This window comes from Cebus imitator, unplaced genomic scaffold (assembly GCF_001604975.1).
Source record: "Cebus imitator isolate Cc_AM_T3 unplaced genomic scaffold, Cebus_imitator-1.0 Scaffold98, whole genome shotgun sequence".
Lineage (NCBI taxonomy): Eukaryota > Metazoa > Chordata > Mammalia > Primates > Cebidae > Cebus > Cebus imitator.
In genome coordinates this window covers 2,381,129-2,403,068 of record NW_016107413.1, presented here as the reverse complement: position 1 = coordinate 2,403,068, position 21,940 = coordinate 2,381,129, and the positions used below count along the sequence as shown (strand labels likewise).

Below are 21,940 nucleotides of genomic sequence, written 5' to 3'. Positions count from 1 at the left end.
TTGATTGAACCATTACTATGTGAAAGAAACCTTAGAGATGCATTTTCATTTGCTTATTATCAACTCTGCAAGGTCTATTTCTAGTGTTACAGATGAAAAAACAAGTTTCATAAATTTAAAACATTAACACAAGTCATTCAGGAATGGTGCCCAGATACATTACTCTAAAGCTCATGCTTTCGAAAGTATGCCATGCTTGCCATCAAATAGTTAAACAAAGATAATTTTAAGAGTATTGTTGAATATATAAATGGCCTTAGAAAAGTAGGCATATTGTTTTTATCAATAGTAGGAATAAGGTTTTTTGTGGCATCACTGATAGCAAATGAGGTTTAAAAGGTTGAGCACCATTATGTTACTTAATTCAAAAACCACATTTACCCATCTGACAAAGGGCTGATATCCAGAATTTACAAAGAACTAAAACAGATTTACAAGAAAAAAACAAACAAGCCCATTCAAAAGTGGGCAAATGATATGACAGACGCTTTACAAAAGAAGACATACATGAAGCCAACAAACATATGAAAAAATGCTCACCATCACTGGTCATTAGAGAAATGCAATCAAAACTACATTGAGATACCATTTCATGCCAGTTAGAATGGCGATCAGTAAAAAATCTGGAGACAACAGATGCTGGAGAGGATGTGGAGAAATAGGAACACTTTTACACTGTTGGTGGGGGTGTAAATTAGTTCAACCATTGTGGAAGACAGTGTGGTGATTCCTCAAGGACCTAGAAATAGAAATTCCATTTGACCCAGCAATCCCATTACTGGGTATATATCCAAAGGATTATAAATCATTCTACTATAAGGACACATGCACAGGAATGTTCACTGCAGCACTGTTTACAATAGCAAAGACCTGGAACAAACCCAAATGCCCATCAATGATAGACTGGACAGGGAAAATGTGGCACATATACACCATGGAATATTACGCAGCCATCAAAAACGATGAGTTTGTGTCCTCTGTAGGGACATGGATGAACCTGGAAACCATCATTCTCAGCAAACTGACACAAGAGCAGAAAATCAAACACCGCATGTTCTCACTCATAGGCGGGTGTTGAACAGTGAGAACACAGGGACACAGGGAGGGGAGCACTACACACTGGAGTCTGTTGGGGGGAAATAGGGGAGGGACAGTGCAGGGTGGGGAGTTAGGGAGAGATAGCATGGGGAGAAATGCCAGATATAGGTGAAGGGGGGGAAGGCAGCAAATCACACTGCCACGTGTGTACCTATGCAACAATCTCGCATGTTCTTCGCATGTACCCCAAAACCTAAAATGCAATTAAAAAAAAAAAAACCACATTTAGAAACAAATGCCTCTGGAAAATAACGAAAGGTAAATTAAGGTCATATAATTTGTCTCATCTCTTTCAGTTTATGTCAGAGTTGGACTGTGAGTATCTTGAAAATACCGACATTATCTGATTTGTAATTTTTTAATTTAATACCTCTGAAAATTATTCTTTGATATTAAATGAAATGCCAACAAAATACACAGGAATTATTTCTCTTTCAACTGTATTAGGCAAAAGTATTCCTTTATTTAGATTTATTATTCACATTAGGCACACATTTAAGACTTTATAAACACTACTAACATTAGCGATTCCAGAAGGATAGGTAGATTTTTAAAATATAATTACTCTTATAAAAGGAAGAAATATAGACAATACTAAAGGACTGTATTTTGTGACTTCACCTATAATGTAATGAATCAACTTAGTTGCAATGTTAACATATTTGCTTCTGTAACAAATTATCACTCACTCAGTGGTTTAAAACAACATAAATTTACCATTTTATGGTTCTGTGGGTCAGAAGTTTGACATTGATCACATTGGGCTAAAAAGGTGCCACCAATGCTGCAATACTTTCTGGGGACTCTAAGGGAGAATCTGTTTCCTTGCCTTTTCCATTTTCTTACAGACCCCCTTCCTCCTTCAAAGCCAACTTTTGACCTCCTACAAAAGTGGCTGTCTTTTTTATACAGGCTCACTTGGACCTCCTCTTTTGTCTCCCTCTTCAACTTTTAAAGACCCCTATGATTATACTAGGCCCTCTCAAATAATTCAGGATAATCTCCCCATCTCAAGTCCCTTAGTAACATTATAACTTAATCACTTCTGCAAAATTGTTTTGCAATGTAGCATAACATATTTACAGTTCCTGAGAATTAAAAACACTGGCCTCCTTAGGAGGCCATTATTCTGCCTACCACAGTTGCCCTTGTCCTCAAAGAAATCAGGATACACCTACAGTAAATCCTGGGGCTGAAGCTGGGGAAGCATATGAATGCTTTAAATGGAGAACATGAAACTTGGGATGAAAAATTTCTCCTTCCTATTTTGTCAGATTTTCACTTTTTTTTTTTTTTTTAAGAGAGAGTCTTGCACTGTCACCCAGGTTGGAGTACAGTGGCATGATCATAGTTCTCCACAGCCTTGATGTCCTGGGCTCAAGCAATCCTCCTTCCTCACCCTCCAGAGTAGCTGCGACTATAGGCACACATCAACACACCCATTTATTTTTTTTATAGAGACATGAGTCCTACTATGTTAGCCAGGCTGGTCTTAAACTCCTGACTTCAAGTGATCCTCCAGCCTCAGCCTCCCAAAGTGCTGGGATCACAGGCATGAGCTACTACACTCGGCCAGATTTTCACTATTTTTACTGGCATTCTACTTTGAGTCTGTCACTTTTTATTCTGAACAGAAACCACAAGTTTATTTTGTACTTTCTTTCTACACATTGTTCTGCAGTGGAACCACCATTTCTGAGGAACTACAATCTGCACAGCATCCACAGTCTGTATCATATAATGGTATGTTGCATTAATTTAAACTAGAGATAAGACAGCTAGGAGGACTATACCTGAGCATATCCAACCATGAGTTTTTATGAACCATAAAATATCCAAAAAAAATTTTATAAACACACACACACACACACACACACACACACACACACACAGTTAAGAAAGTGAACCTCTCCTTTTTGAAAGGCCCAAATTCAAAATGAAAAGATATTTTATGACTTTTAAAGTCCCCAAACAGCATTTTATTTGCTTAACTTTGTCAATTTAGCTTCATATCTTTTTTTACTCCAAGATAGAATAGAGATGTTTAATGTACTCAAGTTACAGCCAGCATTTACCAATTCTTTGATTCGACTTTTTAAAGTACTTAGGCTTGAATCCAGAACCCGAGGATTTTCAATTATTTGTGAAATGCTAATGTTTTCTTCTATGAGGCAGTCTATTTTATCATTAAACTTTTTCTCTGCGAAGAAGATCACATCTGGATAGCTTAAGACAAACTTCTGTACCTCTTCTTCAATACATCCAAGAGAAAACAACTTCTCTTTGACATTTGTGTAGTTTCTTCTGAGATAGTCATTGGAAAGGTCTAAGATTTCAGCTCCTGGACCACATATCAGTCCCAGCAGTTCCTCACTGTTCAAGCTGAAAGAAGACTGTAAGAATTCAATGTTAGCTTTCACCCGCTTGGTGCTCTGAATTAAGATAAAAGGGTTTTTAAAAATTATTTTCCTGACAAAATCTGTGGGATCATTGTGACCCAATGACAAACAGACTGCCTGCAAAAATTCAACCATCTGTTTATTCAGATCAAGACTATTGGAGAAGGTACGAGGGGCACTGGTCAACAATCGGCAAAGGCATTTACGGGGCAATCCAACTGAGTAGAGGAACTTTATATTATTCTCTAAGTTTAGGTTGTTACTGGACCGAAAAAAGGATTCAGGAGAACGTTCCAAAATATTTACAATTTCAAGGTCTGATGTCACAATCTCTCTCCACAGATCCCACCGTTTTGAAAGACTCTCAGGAGTACGTGTTATGGCTCGTGGATATCTTGATATAATGCTAGCAATCACTTCTTTGCTAGCTCCTTTGGAAAGAAGGAACATTTTCAGATCCTGCTCATTGGTAATCATCCTGTTGAAAACTCCAGGCTGTCGTTTCCTTGCCATGACAATATCTACTCCCATAGTAAGTAAGTTGTTCAGTAGCTCCTCATTCTCCGAAGGCTCATTGTCTGCATTACGATACTTCACACCAAAAAGCCTAAATGAAACTGATTTGAAGACAGTTTCTGATGAAAATCGTGTCATCCAACATCTTGAACCAAAGAGAAAGTTACTTCTCATACACCAGAGGTTTCCTGCTGCCATAATGGTTAGGTAGTCCAAACTTTTTTAAATGCTGTATAAAACAACACATAAAATATTACACAAATGTATGTGTCAAACAACTAAATGACCACATTATGATCCTATGAGCATCATGGTCCTTTCTATGAGAACACACCTTCAGCTCCAGCTCTCCAGAACTGTGTTAAGAATTCAGCCACTACACCGTCTCTCCCTAGCTCACTGCTTCTGTTATCGGTGGGCACAGGGTTGCTTCCATTTTTAACATAAAGAAAACAGGATTGGGCACCATTAGTGCCCCAGAATTATTCTTGCTTTTTTTCTTGCTCTTTTTGTTCACCCTTGCCTGCCTTGGGCACCTAAAAACAGTTGACCCACTGCATCTCTGCTTCGTCCTTCTGGCTTCCATCTCTGCTTTGTCCTCCTGGTTTCCAAACTTTTTTTTTTTTTTGAGACAGGGTCTCACTCTGTCAACCAGGCTGGAGTGCAGCAGCACAATCATGGCTCATTGCAGCCTCATCTCCCTGGGCTCAGGTGATGTTACCACCTCAGCCTCCTGAGTAGCTGGGACCACAGGAATGCACCACAATGCCCAGCTAATTTTTTATTTTTACTTTTTTGTAGAGGCAGGGTTTCATCATGACACCAAGACTGGTCTCAAACTCCTGGGCTCAAGTGATCTGCCTGCCTTGCCCTCCTGAAGTGCTGGTATTATAGGTGTGAGCCACCATGACAGGCCTGACTTATTTCTTACAATGAACTTTCATTTCTGCCTTATATTTCAATTTTCAGATCTTTGACCTTGCCCTCCCCATAGACACTAGATTTCTCTGCCTCTGACATCCCGGTTTTCAAACTCTAAATCTTGTCCTGAAAAACCAATATCTCAGATTAATTTCCATCTTGAACACCTTTTTCTAGATTCATGGTACCCTGTATAGCCATGCTACCATTAAAGCCTTAATTCTTCTTTGCTTATATAGACCTCTAGTCAACAGCTCTGGATCACAATTTCCATCTCATTTGGTTTACCCTATCATTCCCTACTTTGCAACCCAGTAATTTCAAACCAATTTTCATCTTCAAAATGATCTAGTTGAGATATTAAATCCACACAGCCCACATGTGAAACTGTATATAAACATTAAAACTTTACTTTTACCATTCTCCCCTTCTCCATCACCATATTACACAAGATTAATTCTGGGCTGTCTGCATCTGCTGCACAACACTTTCAACTTGCAGCTTCTAGCATGTGACTAAAACCTTAATAACTAATTTACTTGATCATTTAGAAATGTGGCCCAAAACATACAAACTTATTTATATTCATAATCATAGGTCCCTACTAAAATGAACATTTCCATTTTTATAAGAAATATTTTATGAGGAAAGCAACAGAAAAAGTGTTCTGTTATTCGGCCCATCTGATGATTTGTTACTAAGCTACTTGTGCCTGAGTCACATAGCAGAATATATATATTTTTTAAACTGTACTATTGCCTTTTCAGAATATATAGCTGTAACAAAGTTCGTGCTTCATTTCTAATCATCTACCATGGGCTCTTACTTAGAAAATGCATTTCCTTTTTCTCCTTCTCCTAATTAAGCATAAAACAGAAAATAGAGATAGATGATTCCAACCCACTACTAACCTCTGTGGGCTAAAAATACTGCTTTAGATCAATTTCAAAGAAAGCCTCTTTGTGTCTACCCTTTCAATTACTCCAATTTTAGTAAGAACTTGATTATGCCTAGAGGCAGGGAACATTCCTGTGGCTCACGAAATCTACAGATTCTCACAGAATTGGGAAAAGATTCCACAACTATAGAATCAAGTAATGTTCAAAGGGAAATGCAGGGCACTCACAACATAAATATCAAACAACAAAAGTACATTTTCAAATTGATCGATACTCTACTGAGCTCAGTATTCACTTCTCCATAATACCACATATTACTCTATAACTACATACTCTTCCAAAAATGTGTGAATTTAGAAACTCTAAAACTTTAAAATATAATTCTCTCTCTAACTGAAGAATGAAGGCTCTACCTTGCATAGCTCAACAGTCTGATGCTCGAGTGACCTCTACTGGAAAAATGAGGCAGACTGCATAGCTGGAGATAGGCCAGTACTTTCTAGAGAGGTCCAAGATGATAAAATGGAATGGAGGAAGAAAATAGTAAAACTACAATTTATGTCTGGCTTAGACTTTGAAAAATTCTTTACACATAAACAATGTAATTGTACTGTAAGACATATAATCAACAAACAAGTGTACATATATTATAGGCATATTTTTACTAACAATGTACACAATCAAAAATGAGTGAAGACTACTACATAGTGCACTTTACTGAGACTATCAGCATCACGGTAAACAGGGCTGAACAAGCCACAGACCGTTCAACAGAAATTCTACTAACGGCAAATTAAAAACAAGTGAAAATGTGTGCCAAAATTCCTAACAAAAATAAATCCATAAACGTTTCTTCTAAAGCTGTCACAAGTAAATTTGATGTTTTATGTATAACTCATCCTCCACAGAAGTATCTTCCACACGAATTAACATGCCCCAAACTTGAGTCTCTTTCCCAGTCCCCAAATTTGCTTCTTCTGACTAAAGACACCACTATCACTATAGAGTCATTCGTGATAAAAATCTAAAAGTGAGCTTTGCTTTCTTCCTCTTCAACTCCAGTCATCAAATCATGTAGATTCAGCTTCTTTGGCATCTCTTTAAAACCCAACCTCTCTATTCTTCGTAGTTCTCACCCTGTCACACTGAAGGACTGTTTGAGCCCAGAAGGTCGAGGCTGCAGTGAGCCATAATCAAGCCACTGCACCCCAGCCTGGATGACAGAGTGAGCCCATCTCAAAAAGAAAAAAAGACAAGAATACATGTTTGTTAAGAAAAAGGATGACCAGGCCAACCGCGGTGGCTTCACATCTGTAATCTCAGCACTTTGGGAGACCAGGAGTTTGAGATCAGCCTGGCCATCATGATGAAACCCCATCTCTACTAAAAATACAAAAATTAGCCAGGCATGAGGACGCATGCTTCTAATTCCAGCTACTTGGGTGGCTAAGGCACAAAATTGCTTAAACCCGGGAGGCAGAGGTTGTAGTGAGCTGAGATTGCACTACTGCACTCCAGCCTGGGCAACAGAGCAAGACTCTGTCTCTAAAAAAAAAAAAAAAAAAGAAAAAGGATGACCATCATAACATCATTTGCTATAGCAAAGAAGAAGAAACCCAAATGGCCACCAAAAGAATGATTAATAAATTGTAGTACATCAATACGATATCCTATAAAGGTGCCAAAAATAAAGGTCGATTTACTGCAATCAAAAGATGTCCAAGATATTCTACATGACAAACTGCCTAACAGTATGGATAATGCCAAGTATATTAAAGGGGGGGGGGATATTAATATACACAGAGGGGGTAAGTGGAATGACATCTATTTCTGAAAGATTAATGGAGTCTACGCACTACTTTGAAATATCGGGACTTTATTTACATGTGTTACTTTGCAGTCAGACAAAAAAATTTAAACAAGTAAAACTGGCCTTAGGTGTAAAAAAAAAATGGAAAATACATATCATCTTTATCTAGTTTTCAGTTTCTAGCACCAAAAAAGTCACACTTCAAAATTCTCTATGATGCTTTACTTTTAAGCAACCGATTTCCATTCAAAATACTCATATTATCTAGCAGGATAAATGAACAACTAAATAGCCTAATACAAGAGAGTTATCAATTTTCCTCATGTACAAATTTCAAAAATGGTACCTATTCCGAAACTGACTTCAATCTATTTCTCAAGCTGACTTTTTAAATTAATCAAAACCATTATCCCAAGGGCTAATGTTCAAACTTAATAAACACACTGAAAATCTCTACGGTTGTAGTATAAGTGGTCTAAAAAAAGATTTCCGTTCCCCTCTGCCCCACAACTGGCCTGTTAAAAAGGCTGTTAACAGAAATAACTAATCACTGGCCCTAAGATACCACATTCCAGCTGGTTTCTTCTGACACAGCAAGCTAAGTTTGGAGATCTTTACATGCATTTCTTACCTTGTTTGTCTTAAGGAAAGGCTCTGCATCCCTCCATAAAGGCTGGAGAACAACTGTCTCTAGAGATGACACACACAAACACACACACACACAAAGGCAAAATATATCAGGCTTTCCTAATACAAAATAAGATTTGGATCCCAGCTAACGTTCTCGTTGCAATATGTTCTAGTGAGCCTCACTGCCTCTTGCAAACATCATCTCTCAAACATACAGAAATGAAAACGGCAAGTACACGACGGCGTATGATGGGAAAAGGTAGCGGAATCACGAACATGTTTTATAAAACCAGAGCTAAGTGCTTCATATACATTGTCTCGCTTTACACCCCACAACTTAAAAGGTAGACATAGCCTTAAATTACAAAACCTGAAACAGCGCCGAGCTCCCATACTAGCCGGTGTTCGCTAGCTGAAGCATTAGGGTTCGAAACCCAGGGAGGGGGTCTTTCTTAACTCAAAACCAAGGTTCGAAACCCAGTGGAGGGATTCTTTCCTAACTCAAAACCAAGGTAATTCCACACCGAAGACTCTTTCCATCCCGCTTCCTACTCCAAGCGCAATTCTACAAGAGGCTGCACTGTATAGCAGTCACCCAGACCCACTTCTTCACAAAAAGAAAGTAAAGCACAGCCTCACCACCTTCCCAGCCCCAACCTGAACTGTACCCACCCGCTGTATATGGCTTTTACTTCCGCCTCTGGCGTCCGGAGTGGCTAAGTGGAGCGGAAGTGGAGCAGAGTAACTTCCGTCCTCGGGTCGCGCGCAGAGGTGACGTCATGGGTCCTGCGCCCTCTCGGGGCGGTACTTCAGCCCTTCGTAGCCCGACGGTAGGGCCCTGGCAGGGGGCAGCAAGAGACCGCCGTGAGCGCGGGTATTGAACACCCTTCACGGATTTCGGAGGGCGGGATGGGACCAGGGACTCCCAGTCGCCTGGGCAGATGACTGTGGAGAACTGTAGGGCATCCTATCGTGGGCATCCACTGCCTGCCGACGACACGTGGTGGGAAAGTCACTATTTACATGAATGTTGCAGTTTTTGATAATGTGACTAACACGATGCCTATGAACATCTTGGCGTTTTCTGGTGCAGGAAAAGCGGGTGTGTTTACTCTGTTTAGCCCCAGATTCTCATTCTTTCATGAACTACTGTGGAAATCCCGGAGTGTGACTGCTGGTCTGAATTCAGCATCCGCCTTCAAGCAGGCTAGGAATCAATTCTAGTATACTTCGATTTACCTCCTGCAGCTCGAATTCAAATATAGTTCTTTTGACCTGGTAACGGGTTTGCGCTATTTAAATTAAAGAATGGAGGCAACCGAAACCTCATCTCCACAGTGGATGCGTTTTTGCTCCTACCCGAGGCGTTGCCTTAAACCATGCGGTCCTGCCTAGTGATGGTGACAATGGAGGAGATAATAGCTTCAATTCAAAGCAATTATCCCGTGACCATCAAAAGAAAGATAATATCTACATTAATGAATTAATCACATCTGTAGAGTTACCCTCAGGAAAGAGTGGTGATTTGGTCCTTAGAAAAACACAGGATCAACAGGGTTTATCCTGAATTCTACAAGGAGGAAAAAATTCATGCATTACTAACTCCTCCATGTACGAGCCTAATGATATAATTTTCTGGCCGGGCGCAATGGCTCATGCCTGTAATCCCAGCAATTTGAGAGGCCAAGGCGGGAGGATGGCTTGAGGCCAGGAGTTCAAGACCAGCCTGGCCAACATGGTGAAACCCCGTCTCTACAAAAAATTAGCGAGGCGTAGTCACAGGCTACTGTAGTCCCGGCTACTGAGGAGGCTAAGGTGGGAGTATCACCTCAGGCTGGGAGGTTGACGCTGCAGTGAGCCGTGATTGTGCGACTACACTCTAGCCTGGATGACACAGTAAGACTCTGTCTCAAAAAAGAAAAATAATTTTCTTTATCCCTTTTTTTTTTTTCTGAGACAGCGTCTCGGTCTGTTGCCCAGGCTGGAGTGCAGTGGCGCAATCTCAGCTCACTGCAACTTCCGTCTCCTGGATTCAAGCCATTTCCCTGCCTTAGCCTCCCGAGTAGCTGGGACTACAGGTGCGTGACACCATGCCCGGCGTGTGTGTGTGTGTGTGTGTGTGTGTGTGTGTGTGTGTGTGTGTGTGTGTGTGTGTGTGTGTTTTAGTAGGGACGGGGTTTCACCATGTTGGCCAGGGTGGTCTCTATCTCCTGACTGCCCACCTTGGCCTCCCAAAGTGCTGGGATTACAGGGGTGAGCCACCGTGCCTGGCCTCTTTATCGCATTTCTTTGCCAATGAACCAATTGTGATTTACTGTCACTCTTACCCTTAGATTACTCCTAATTGGGTTGTTGTCACTTTGTTTTTCATTAACTCTCTGTTTTGTTGGTTTAGAAAGATAAAGATTTATCTTTGGGAATTTAAAATACTAATAATCAGCCTATCTATTGAGTAAAACTACTTACTGCAATTCCTCCAGGTAAAAATTAGTCCCCCAAAATTGGAAATGGCTTTTTAAATGTGAATTTCTAAAATCTATATTCCCTCTGCATGGAAGAAGCTCCTATGTCCGAATTAATATTACTATATATTCTATATATTTTATGTATATGTGTGTGAATATATATACACACACACACACATGCACAAGCACACACAAACTGCTTTAAAATCAGAATGTAAAACAATAAAATTTAGAGATTAAATTAAATAAAATAGCCTTTGAGATTACTGAGCCCCAGCCCTCTCATTTTACAAATAAGAACACTGAAACCCATAGAGTAGGAACTAGCAAGAGAATGCATGTCTTATACTTCCTTTACCAGTAAGTCTAAGATTTATACATACTTTGTTGTATTGAAATCTATCAAGAGTTATTTCAGACTTACTTAGTTAACATCACCTATGTTGGTTTTTAGTGACATTTTGTAGGTAAAGGCAGATTGGTTCTTTTGAAAATAAGTTCCATATTTCCCATCAGAAATTTTCTGATTACAAATCTATTTTAAATGCATATTATAAAATACTGAAAGTATAACAATAGAAGTGTAATCATGGCTGGGTTAGGATATTGTATTTCTTCAATGATTTTTGAAATGTCATTGCCTCCAGTAAGAGCAATGACTACTGCCTCATTGTCTTTTATGCTGTTTTACATAGGACCTGTATATACCTTTCCTGTATTTCATGTGTTTATTCAATGAACATTTATTGAGCACCTGCACATTCCAGGCCCTGTTTTCTGGTTAGGGGATATAGTGGAAACCAAGACAAAGCCCCCTGCCTTCCTGGACCTTATTTCTACTGGTAGGTCTTACTTTCAGCCTGAATGTTTTCTCCTCTACATGCCTCCTCCATCTCCTTCCCCAAGACCATAGCAGACCCATGTCCCTACCAAGTTGATGTAATTAAGAAGAATAAAGTGGCTGAGTGCAGTGATTCACACCTGTAATCGCAGCATGTTGGACTTAAGATACTCAGAAGCTGGGCTGAAAGTCAAGTCTGAACACAGAATCTGTGCTGTATTCAGAAGTGCCTCTGCCTCTTATAATTAATAATTTTTTAACTGTGCCAAATGTGTCTGTTCCTCTGCCCTGGAAGTGTCCTTCCTGCTTCATGCAAATAGATTTCTGGCAAACCACAGCCCCTCAATTGACCATTTATTCATGTTTGAATCTCAGCAAGCCCAAAGAAAGGTCAAAAAGAAAGTGGCGCTTCATTCCTCCCACCCTTCCCTTCAGATGATATAATACCCACAGTCTCCTGGATTCAGCAGACAAATGCCTGCCCCATCCCCACATCAACTTCATGGACAGACCTGCTAGCTTCCTATGTGACTCACTTGAGGGCCGTCAGAGGAACATCAGGTTTCTACCCAGGACTCCCTTACTCCATTCTCTTGCCTCCAGCTGTTTTGTTTGCATAAAGTATAAAATGTTTCCCGTTGTTCAAAGCTAATTAAAGTAGTAGATAAAGTTAACCAGAGAGTATCACTCTATTTGTTGGCAAACATATAGAAAAGATAGCTTTATTTTCCCCTTTTCACAATTGCTTTTTAACAACTTAAGATTTCTAAAGATTTTGCTTAGGCAATTTTCTTTCTCTGAAGTGTGTCTAAAGACTTCCTGAATCAGCTTTCATGCTCCCACATTCATTACCACAAGGGTCTGTGGCAAAGAACTGGATACTTAGCCTAGCAAATTTGCTGATTCCAGACCTGATATGAGCCCAATTCCCATGGTAGTTGGATTAGTCAGCCAGAGTTGGCCAAGAGAACCCCAATAATCATTTGAGATCCCATTCAGCCTCATGAGTTTAAGTACCTTTTGGATTGTTTGATCCTACTGTACCATATCTTAAATTAATTGTCAGGACGTGATTCTTAATCATTGGTAGAAAAATTAATCTCAACAGAGAGGAGGAGAGCAAACATTCACAAGATGAAATACTATTTTCATTGTCTGAAACTATTTTCCTTTCTATTTAAGGTATTTCTTGAAATTTCTCCTTTAGAGATTTATTCCTGGGTATAAACTGTTCTGATTTAAAACTGCAAATGTATTTGAAAGGGAAAGCATATTAACCCAAAGGTCAGCAACCTTCTTCTATAAAGGACCAAATAGTATTTTAGGCTTTGTGGGTCACATACTGTCTCTGTTGCAAATTCTCTTTTTTATTTTCTATCTTTCACAACCCATTAAAAGTGTAAAAACCATTCTTAGCTTGAGGGCTACTGGGCTACTGGCCACAGTCTGCTAAGACCTGCATTAAACTATAATGAGTTACTCACATATAACTGTAACTTCATGTGTTGATTGCTATATTAAAGACATCCAAAAGCTAGGAATTTTAAGAGAAAGTACATGGAGAGAAAAATAATATTTGAAAACATTCACATAAAGGTATCTGCCAGGCACAATTCTAATCAGTTCACCTATATTAACTCATTTTGTTGTATAATGGAAATAATATTATCTTCATTTTACAGATGGAGAAACTAAGATAGAGACTATGTGACTTGCCCAAGCTCATGCAGGTATTAAGTAAGGGAGCCAGCATTGCAACCTAAGAAGTCAGGCTCCCGAGTCTATGACTGTATTCACAATGCTATGCTGACACTCAGGGAGACATAATACTTTAGTTCATGTTAGAAAATACAAATGAAGGGGCAAAAAAAATGATTTCAATCATAATTCCATCACCTAGAAATAACCCCTATTTATATTTTATTTATATTCTTTTGGTTTATATTCTTCCAGAACACATGAAAGAATATAAACCAAAAGAATATAAATAAAACATATAAACTAAGTATTTTAGGTGTTGTGGGTGACATACTGTAAAACTGTAACTGAAGCTAAATTACAGTTATATGTGAGTAGCTCATTAAAGTTTATTGCAGGTCTTAGCAGATTATGGCCTATATACATACACCCATAGAGTATATTGCATATCCTTAGTCAACCCTATGAGGCAGATATCATACTTTTGCAGATGAAACTGAGGCTTAGATGAATTAAGTGACTGTGTGTCTTAGTCCATTTTTGTGTTGCTATAAAGGATTACCTGAAGCTGAGTAATTTATAAAGAAAAGAGGCTCACAGTTCTGCAGGCTGTACAGGAAGCATGGCACTGACCTCTGCTCAGTTTCTGGTGAGGGCCTCAGGAAGTTTACAATCATGGTGGGAGGCAAAGGGGGAGCAAGCATCTCGTGGCAAGAGGGAACAAGTCGGGGAGAGGAGGTGCCACACACTTTTAAACAACAGGGTTTTACAATAACTCACTCTCACAAGGACAGCACCAAGAATATGAGGAATCTGCCCCCATGACCCAAAGACTTCCCACCAGGCCCCACCTCCAACACTGGGGATTACATCTCAACATTGGATTTGGAGGGGATATTCAAACTATATCAAGGCTGTACAAGAAGCCTGGTGCCAGCATTTGCTCCTGGGGAGAGCCTCAGGCTGCTTCTACTCACAGTAAAAGGCAAAAGGGCATGCAGAGATCACGTGGCAAGAGAAGTGAGGGGTGTGGGTTGCCATGCTCTTTTTAACAAGCAGCTCTCATGGGAACTAAGAGTGACAACTCACTCCGGTACAGCACCAAGCTTGTATGCCTCCCATATTGCACTACCTCCAACATTGGGGATCAAATTTCAACATGAGATTTGGAGAGTCCAATATCCAAACAACAGAGTTGTGTCAGGATTGCAAAGTTAATGTTTGTAAAACCAAGATCTGAAGGCAAGCTATTGCTTCTAGAACCTGTACTCTTAACCCCTTGCTTATGCTGCATTTGAGATTATACTTACTTGTATAAAAAGTCCTTTTCACCTCAAGTTTATAGAGAAGTTACCTTGTTCTTTAAAAGTTATTTTCACTTCAAATTCATAAAGCCCATGCACACATATTTTCTTCCAGTACTTTCATTATTATTATTTTTATTTCCTTTGAATCTTTGAATTGTCTGGATTTTATTTTGGAATGAGGAATGAAGTAGAAATTCATTTTTGTTTTTTTTCAAAATGGCTAGTCAATTGTCCTAACATCATTTAATGAATAGTACTTTATTTCCCCTTTGCTTTGAAATACGACTTTATTGTATACTAAATTATAAAGTAATCTTTTGTTATCACGTTTGGATGACTTCATTCCAGTTGTGGAAGATATTACTCAAAGTTCTGTTGTGATTATCTACCTGAAGTGTTGATATGAAGAAAGGAAAGTAGGTTTCAGCCTGATTTAAGAATTTTTCTTTATAGATTATTTTTCTTTAAAAAAAAATTAAAGGGTTTAGTTAAACATATTTTGGCTCAAACTTTCTAGTTGTTATAGAATTGTGAAAAATGGAAACTGAGCTTGAAGGAATATTGATTATCTTGTCCAATCCCCCTTATTTATAGATAAATTAAGGTCTAAAATGGTAAAAAGTACTACTTAACAAATAATGTTGCTAGTGACCATTACACAGGATTCTTTCAACTGCAGGTGACAGAATGCAACCCAAGCTAACTCAACCCAAAAGGGGAAGGGACACAATTATTTTCTCCTATGGGAAAAATAGAAGCAGAGATGGCCTCAGGCACAACTGAATCCAAATTGAATTAGATCCACTGCTCTCTCTGCATCTCATCTCAGCTTCTCTCTGTGCATAGTCCTAATTTTCTCAAGTTCTCCCTTGCAACAAAGTATATGGCTACCAGTATCTCTAAGGTCGCAACCTTTTAACTGGAAACTTAAAGGAAAGAGAGAAATTCTAACTCTTACTCTTTGAACATCAAATCCAAAATAAATATTCTGATTGGCTTCTTTGGGTCATATGATCATCCCATATTTTAGAAGTGGGGTGGAGGTGGCAGGATATAATGTAATTGGAAGCCCCAGAAAAAATATTTGGAGTTGGAGAAAGGAAGTTAAAGGAAATAGGAGCTCACTATTACTAACTTGAAGGAAGGGAGCAACCTTTTGAAAAGGGACAGACAAAAGCATCAACTGTCTACTAGGGCAGCTAGAGACCCCAGATTGGAGCTGAGGTGTTTGATCTTACATTTCAACCATCTTTCCATTTCTCTATTTATTCATTCAACACATAGTTACTCAGCAGCCTATAAGGATTGTATTTAGCTGCAAGGAACAGAATCTCCAGTCAATGGTGGCTTGCATAGCAAAAAATCTAGAGGTAGGAGTTAGTTGTTCACAGTTGTTTTCTAACACCGTGTAGTCTCACCATTTCTCAAGCATACCCTTGCACTTCCTTGCCTCTGGTCCTTTGTTTGCTCCTCTTCTCTCTATCTCTATTTGTTAGTCACTTCACCCACAGGGTAATATCATCTCTCCCTGAAGCCTTCCCAAATCCACTTCTTTCCCACTTCTGTATAAATCAGAATAAATCTTTCCCACTTCTGTATGTATGTAACACTTTGTTCAATCATTATAACACTGAATTCATTCTACCATATGTTGAAATTAGTTTGATACATACATATTGATATTTTCCACTGTTAGAGAAAAATTCCTGAGGATACAGACTTTTATCCATTTTTGTGGAATACAGGTGCCAACATCCTCCATCTTCTGTCTCTGCCAGCTACAATCCTCCCTGCTGGACCTAGAACCTAGGACTACTTTGAGTTCTGCTAAAGTAAACCACATCACCTATAAACATTAGTGAGCAATATAGACATCACTGCAGGTTTGTCAAGGGGTTACATACCATACCAAACAGAAAAACAACATTCATATCTGTTAAACTCACTGGCCTACATTTTCTTCTTACTGGCTGATTGGTTCTTAGGCCTCCAGGCTTTTCTCCCTATTATTTTATCCCAATTCACTGTGCTCTGTCCCCATCTTCACACTAGCCCCCCCAAACCCAGCATGAGGCTCAGCAAAATAAAGTTTCCTCTAGGTAACAGGCCTCATCCTTGTTAGAGGACAGTGGGGATTTTAAAATAACAGATAATATTATGTTTAGTAATAGTTAATATATTTTAAAGATTTATTATGTGTAAAGTACTATTTTCCCTGCAAGGCAGGTTTTATTATACCCATTTTACAGTTCAGAAAAGAGAGTCACAAAAAGGTTAAATAAATATCCCCGTATCGCACAGCTAGGAAGTAAGAACCAGTAACTAAACCCAGGCTATCTAAATCCAGAGCTTGGGCCCTAATAACTATACTCTACTAACCTTTATAAAACATAATGCAATGCCTTCCCTAGTAAGGTATCAATATGTTAATTGGATTAAATTTACTTGCATTTCTAAGAGCATCAGAAACACTCTAGCCTCTTATATTTCTAATTAACTTATATCACTATGTCATTTTATATCATTCAAAAATATCTAAAGCTTTCTCTTTTTACTAGTATTATATGAATGAATGAATGAACCTACTAATTTATTGACTCTGGAATCAAGATTCCTCATCTGAAAATTATTTTATTGGTCATATATGTACCATTACATTGTTGGTCATATAATATCCACCATGTGGGTGGTAGAGAAACCATGAAGTATAAGAAATACTTCCTGCCTTTGATAAGTCTAGTGGAGATATTTACAGTCTGAAAGAAAAGGGTGAACCAAGTGATATCAAAGGCCCCTTCCAGCTCTAAAATTCTGAAATTCTATTTAGTGGGAGGTTTGCTCACATTGTACCTAAGTGGTAGATTTATTATTACAAGAAGATGGCTCATATTTCCTCCCCTCCTAAGTGCACAAATCAGTGCAAAAAAAGTAAATTTTGATAATTTTAAATGACTACTGCCCTTGTTAGGCACTCGAAGAGGAGACAAGTACTGCTTGTCATATAACCATTGAAGAGTGAATAATATAGGGCTGCCTCAACGCAAAATAATGAAGAAGAGGAAGTCTTACCTTACTGCAGCCCCCAGCCTTCCTCACTGCACTCCTAATTCCAATATGTGCTAACGAGTGCCCTCCAGATCACGCCAGCCAAACATGAAATGTCTCCTACTCTAGAACTGCCTGTAGAGCTTCCTTCTTCACTTTCACCCATGAAGTGGATGCTTGACTCTTTCACCTCTGTATACTTCATATCCTGTGGTTCTCAATCCTAGCTTCTATTAACATCACCTAGGGAGTTTTGTAAACATACTGAAGCCCAGCTCTTCACCCCCAGGGATTCTGATTTAATTGGTTTGACATGAGGCCCAGATGTTGGTCTGATTTTCATTGTTTTTCTTTTTAATTTCCAGCAGATTATTCTAAAGTATAGCCAGAATTGAGAACTACTACACCTTTGAAACCAGAGTTGCTTAATTTTTACCTGCTGGTTAAGCCCTTACTCTGGATTCTGGGGTCAATTCTGATCCCAGCCAGGGAGTATTCAAGGATTCTTAGGCCAGCAGCTCAGCAGCTCAACCCTCAGAGCTTAATCCCACTGTGGCCTGGACTCCCAGTTGCAATAATTACAGGCTGTCGTTGTTCATTGTGACTAAGCCTCTGCCCCCATTGGAACATGAGTGGTAAAAGGAGAAATAGTTGCTGGGCAGACAAAACGGCAGGTGTTTAATGCCCTCCCACTTCCTTCTGCCCCCACATCCCCTACTCTCACTATTTTAACAAAGTTGTACTGAGTAGTGTCACTTAGTGACAAGCATGCGTAGGAAATCATCTGACCAAACATCTTTTCAGCCATGCTTTATGTCAAGCTGCCAGATATTTCTCTTTATCTCAATACATACCTCTTTAGTGATACCTTAATAATCTCTTTCCCATAGATGACTCATCTTTAATCCCCTTCCCTTTCTTCTCCCTCTTTTAACTTGTACCTAGTTAATTCCAGAATCTCCTCCTCTCCTTTGATTCATGTTTACAAACCTCTCCCCCAACACCAACTGTATTCATGCCAAAGCATAAGACTAGTATAAATGGTATTTTTTTCAACACAATATATACTGGAATATCAGTGGTATATTTAAACCAAAGAAAAAGGAAACAAATTTTTTTAAAAGTGGAATTTTGATATGAAAATAAAGAACATCTAGTGTCTATAAAACTACTACTATTTGATACTTGTTTGGCAATCTTTTTTTCTGCTATTTTTTTTTTAACAACACTTCATTGTGTGGGTTATTCTCAGAACATTAGCACCATCTATAACATTGTTTAAACTGGAAATTCTATTCTAAGTACCAAAGTTTTGGAGCCCAGCTCATCTGTAAATTGAGGACTGCATGAAGATACCTAACACCATGCCAGGCACCACATTAACTAAGAAATCCACTTTGCTAGTGTCAGAGGGAATCATCTTTAAGGTTTGCCAAAGGAGAGGAATGCATATGAAGACAGACTTTAACAGCATATGTTTCTGTGGATAAGATTGATGGCTGGTGGGCACAGTGGCTCACACCTGTAATTCAAGCACTTTAAGAGGCCAAGGCCGGTGGATCATCGGAGATCAGGAGTCCAAGACCAGCTTGCCCAACGTGGTGAATCCCCATCTCTACTAAAAATACAAAAATTAGCTGGGCTAATTACACACCTGTAATTCCAGGTACTCAGAAGGCTGAAGCAGGAGAATCACTGGAGCCTGGGAGGTAGAGGTTGTGGTAAGCCAAGATCGCGCTATTGCACTCCAGTCTCTGCAACAGAATGAGACCCTGTCTCAGGAAAAAAAAAAAAAAAAAAAAAAAATGATGACTTCTCAGCCATTGATGAGGTAAAGGAAGTTATTCTCTTCTTTTCCCTAGCAGAATCTGCTATATATGATGTTATTAGTGCCAAGGGGAGTTTTATGACACAGCACTCGTGAACCCACCTAATTACTATTAGAAGCTGTCAAAGCAATTCCTATTATCATGCCTGGAACTATAAAATTTTAAATATTTGTCTAATTAAAGATAAGTACTCCAACATATGTTCATTTTTCCTGATATTAAATATAAACCTAACCTTGATTCTATTCTCTATTTTGATGAGGCAGTGTGATCCTTTGTGAACATTAGCAGAAGACAAATTAATAAAAATATCAAATTTTTGAAAGCATATATTTTCAATTATGCAGTGAAGTATATGTTCTGTACTGCCCTTGAAAATAACACAATCATGATTTGTGATCTGTATGTATTTTTAGTACATATTCGAATTAGCTACTGTGAATCAACTTTCCTAAAATCATTTAATTAATTGCTTGCATTATCTAAACCCCTACTCAAATTTCTTCCCTAGACATGTTACTCCTACAGACTAAATTATTCATCTCACCAAACTTTCTAGACAAAGCCACTTGCTTTCTAGCTAAAATGATATTGTGAAAGCAAGTATCTGCTCAACAAATACTTTTTATTTTGTTAAAAGATAAGGGTAAAGAGTCATCATGTCTAAAAATAGATACTTGGAGCTTAAAATCTGTCAGACCATATGTTGTACGACTCTAAGATCCAGAAATCAAAGACATCCTTCTTCTGCAGGTATGTATTATTATAATCATTCTAGAAGATTAAGTGCCAGTTCATTTGTATAATTCTCCAGTCATGTAAACATCCTTAGAAGAGAAACAGATAAGAATTCCTGGGGATGGTGAAGGGAAAACATTAGTGAATTGGCAGTAAACTGATCATGCATTTGTGCCTGTGTTGTGAGAATGCATATGAGCATGCAATTTTTTTTCTAGTATCCTTAATATTTATTTTCAGGAAAAAACTTTTACTTCTCTTGTTTCTCATTGAGCGTCAATGGGATGGCCACAAAATACAGGATTTGAGATAGCGTTTGCCTATAAGCAAGATAGCATTTTACAAAGCATTATAGCATCTTTGTAATTCTCTTTTCCACATTGAAATTTTAACTTTTTTTTTCTGTTTGACTTCATTTTTTTTGTTTGTTTTTGTTTTTTGAGACAAGATCTAGCTCTGTCATTCAGGCTAGAGTGCAGTGGCATGATCTATCTGACTGCAACTTCAAACTCCTGGGCTTAAGGGATCCTCCTATCTCAGTGTCCCAAGTAACTGGGACTACAGATATACTCCATCATGCCCGGCCAATTTTTAAAATTTTGTGTAGAGACAGGGTCTCACTTTGCCCAGGCTGGTCTCAAACTCCTGGGATCAAGCAATCCTCCTGTCTCAGCCTACCAAAGTGCCAGGATTACAGATGTGAGCCACCACCCCTGGCCCACTTGTAAAGTTTAAAAACTTATTTAAAGCTTTGACATAAATTCTTAAACCTATTGCCATTAATCTCTAAATATGTCTTACATATATAGTCCACATTTTATAATGTTTTACATATTTTATATGGTGCAAAGTTCATCTTTAGAAATTTAATTACAATATCCAATTAGATAATTATTCTGAGACTGTGTACATGGTACATTGAAGCAATGTGACAGTTAAATCAGTTTAGACTACAAACAATTGCAACCTCCAAACAAAACTCTTTTCTACATTAGTAACTATCAAATCTCCACTTCTATTTAGATCAGAGAGACCCGACTACACTGGCATATTTACAAAGCCAAACACTTTTTAATGTTAAGAAAAATCCAAGTCTTCTCTAATTACTTGGCAATGATTGTAAGCTAGCTGTAAAGGTAGAAATGTCTATTTTTTGTCAACTAATAAAAAACTTAAGTCCTTTTCAAGTAATGGAGAAGGTAGGAGGAAATGAATTTTATTTCAGTGTGTTATTTCTAGGTCATGAGGCCATATTTCTTTTAGTTTTTAAAATTATATGTGTGTGTATATATATTTACATACACATGATACCAAAATACAAAAGCATATACAATAAAAACTAAGTATCTCTACCTTTCCTCTACTTTTTCCTATTTTCCCTCTTTAGAAGCAAACACTATACCCAGTTTCTTGAAGATTCTTCCAGTGACTACTATCCATTTGCTAACACACCTGGATAAAATTTCCTTCTTTTTTTCTTTATCTTTTTCTCTCTCTCCCTCACCTCCGATTCTGTCCTTTCACACAGAAGATAGTACACCATATACTTTGCTCTCTTCCTTGATTGTTCACTCTTGGCCGTTGTTCCAAATCAGCATATATAAAAGTCATTATTGAAGCTAGTTGGTGCATAGTGATTCATTATACAAATATATCATAATTTATCTAAATAGTCTCAATGATGAGCATTTAAATGTTTTTCATCTTTTACTATTTCAAAACTCTGCAACAAATATTTTATTTG

The 21,940-nt window shown here is 38.3% G+C and overlaps 2 protein-coding genes across 23 annotated transcripts in view; one reads left to right on the top strand and one right to left on the bottom strand.

The window, feature by feature from the left end:
- Window positions 1-21,940, bottom strand: part of MTERF1 (mitochondrial transcription termination factor 1) — a 477,890-nt gene that overhangs the window by 417,680 nt on the left and 38,270 nt on the right. For 17 of the 22 annotated variants that reach the window (XR_005201539.1, XR_005201535.1, XR_005201534.1 and 14 more), the window contains exons 1-2: window positions 8,946-9,110; window positions 8,275-8,333 (exon numbers count right to left, since the gene is read on the bottom strand). The exons of 1 other annotated variant lie outside the window; for it this stretch is intronic. Coding sequence is in view for 3 of the 21 variants with exons in the window: in XM_017536517.2 (XP_017392006.1) it covers window positions 3,078-4,211 (1,134 nt within the window). In the remaining 18 variants the exon portion in view is untranslated. 4 more of the 22 variants (XM_017536517.2, XM_017536516.2, XR_005201540.1 and 1 more) reach the window with 4 other exon arrangements.
- Window positions 9,119-21,940, top strand: part of AKAP9 (A-kinase anchoring protein 9) — a 219,170-nt gene continuing 206,348 nt past the window's right edge. Inside the window, exon 1 of the mRNA XM_037741311.1 lies at window positions 9,119-9,137. The gene's annotated coding sequence lies outside the window, so the exon portion shown is untranslated. The remainder of the gene's footprint in view (window positions 9,138-21,940) is intronic.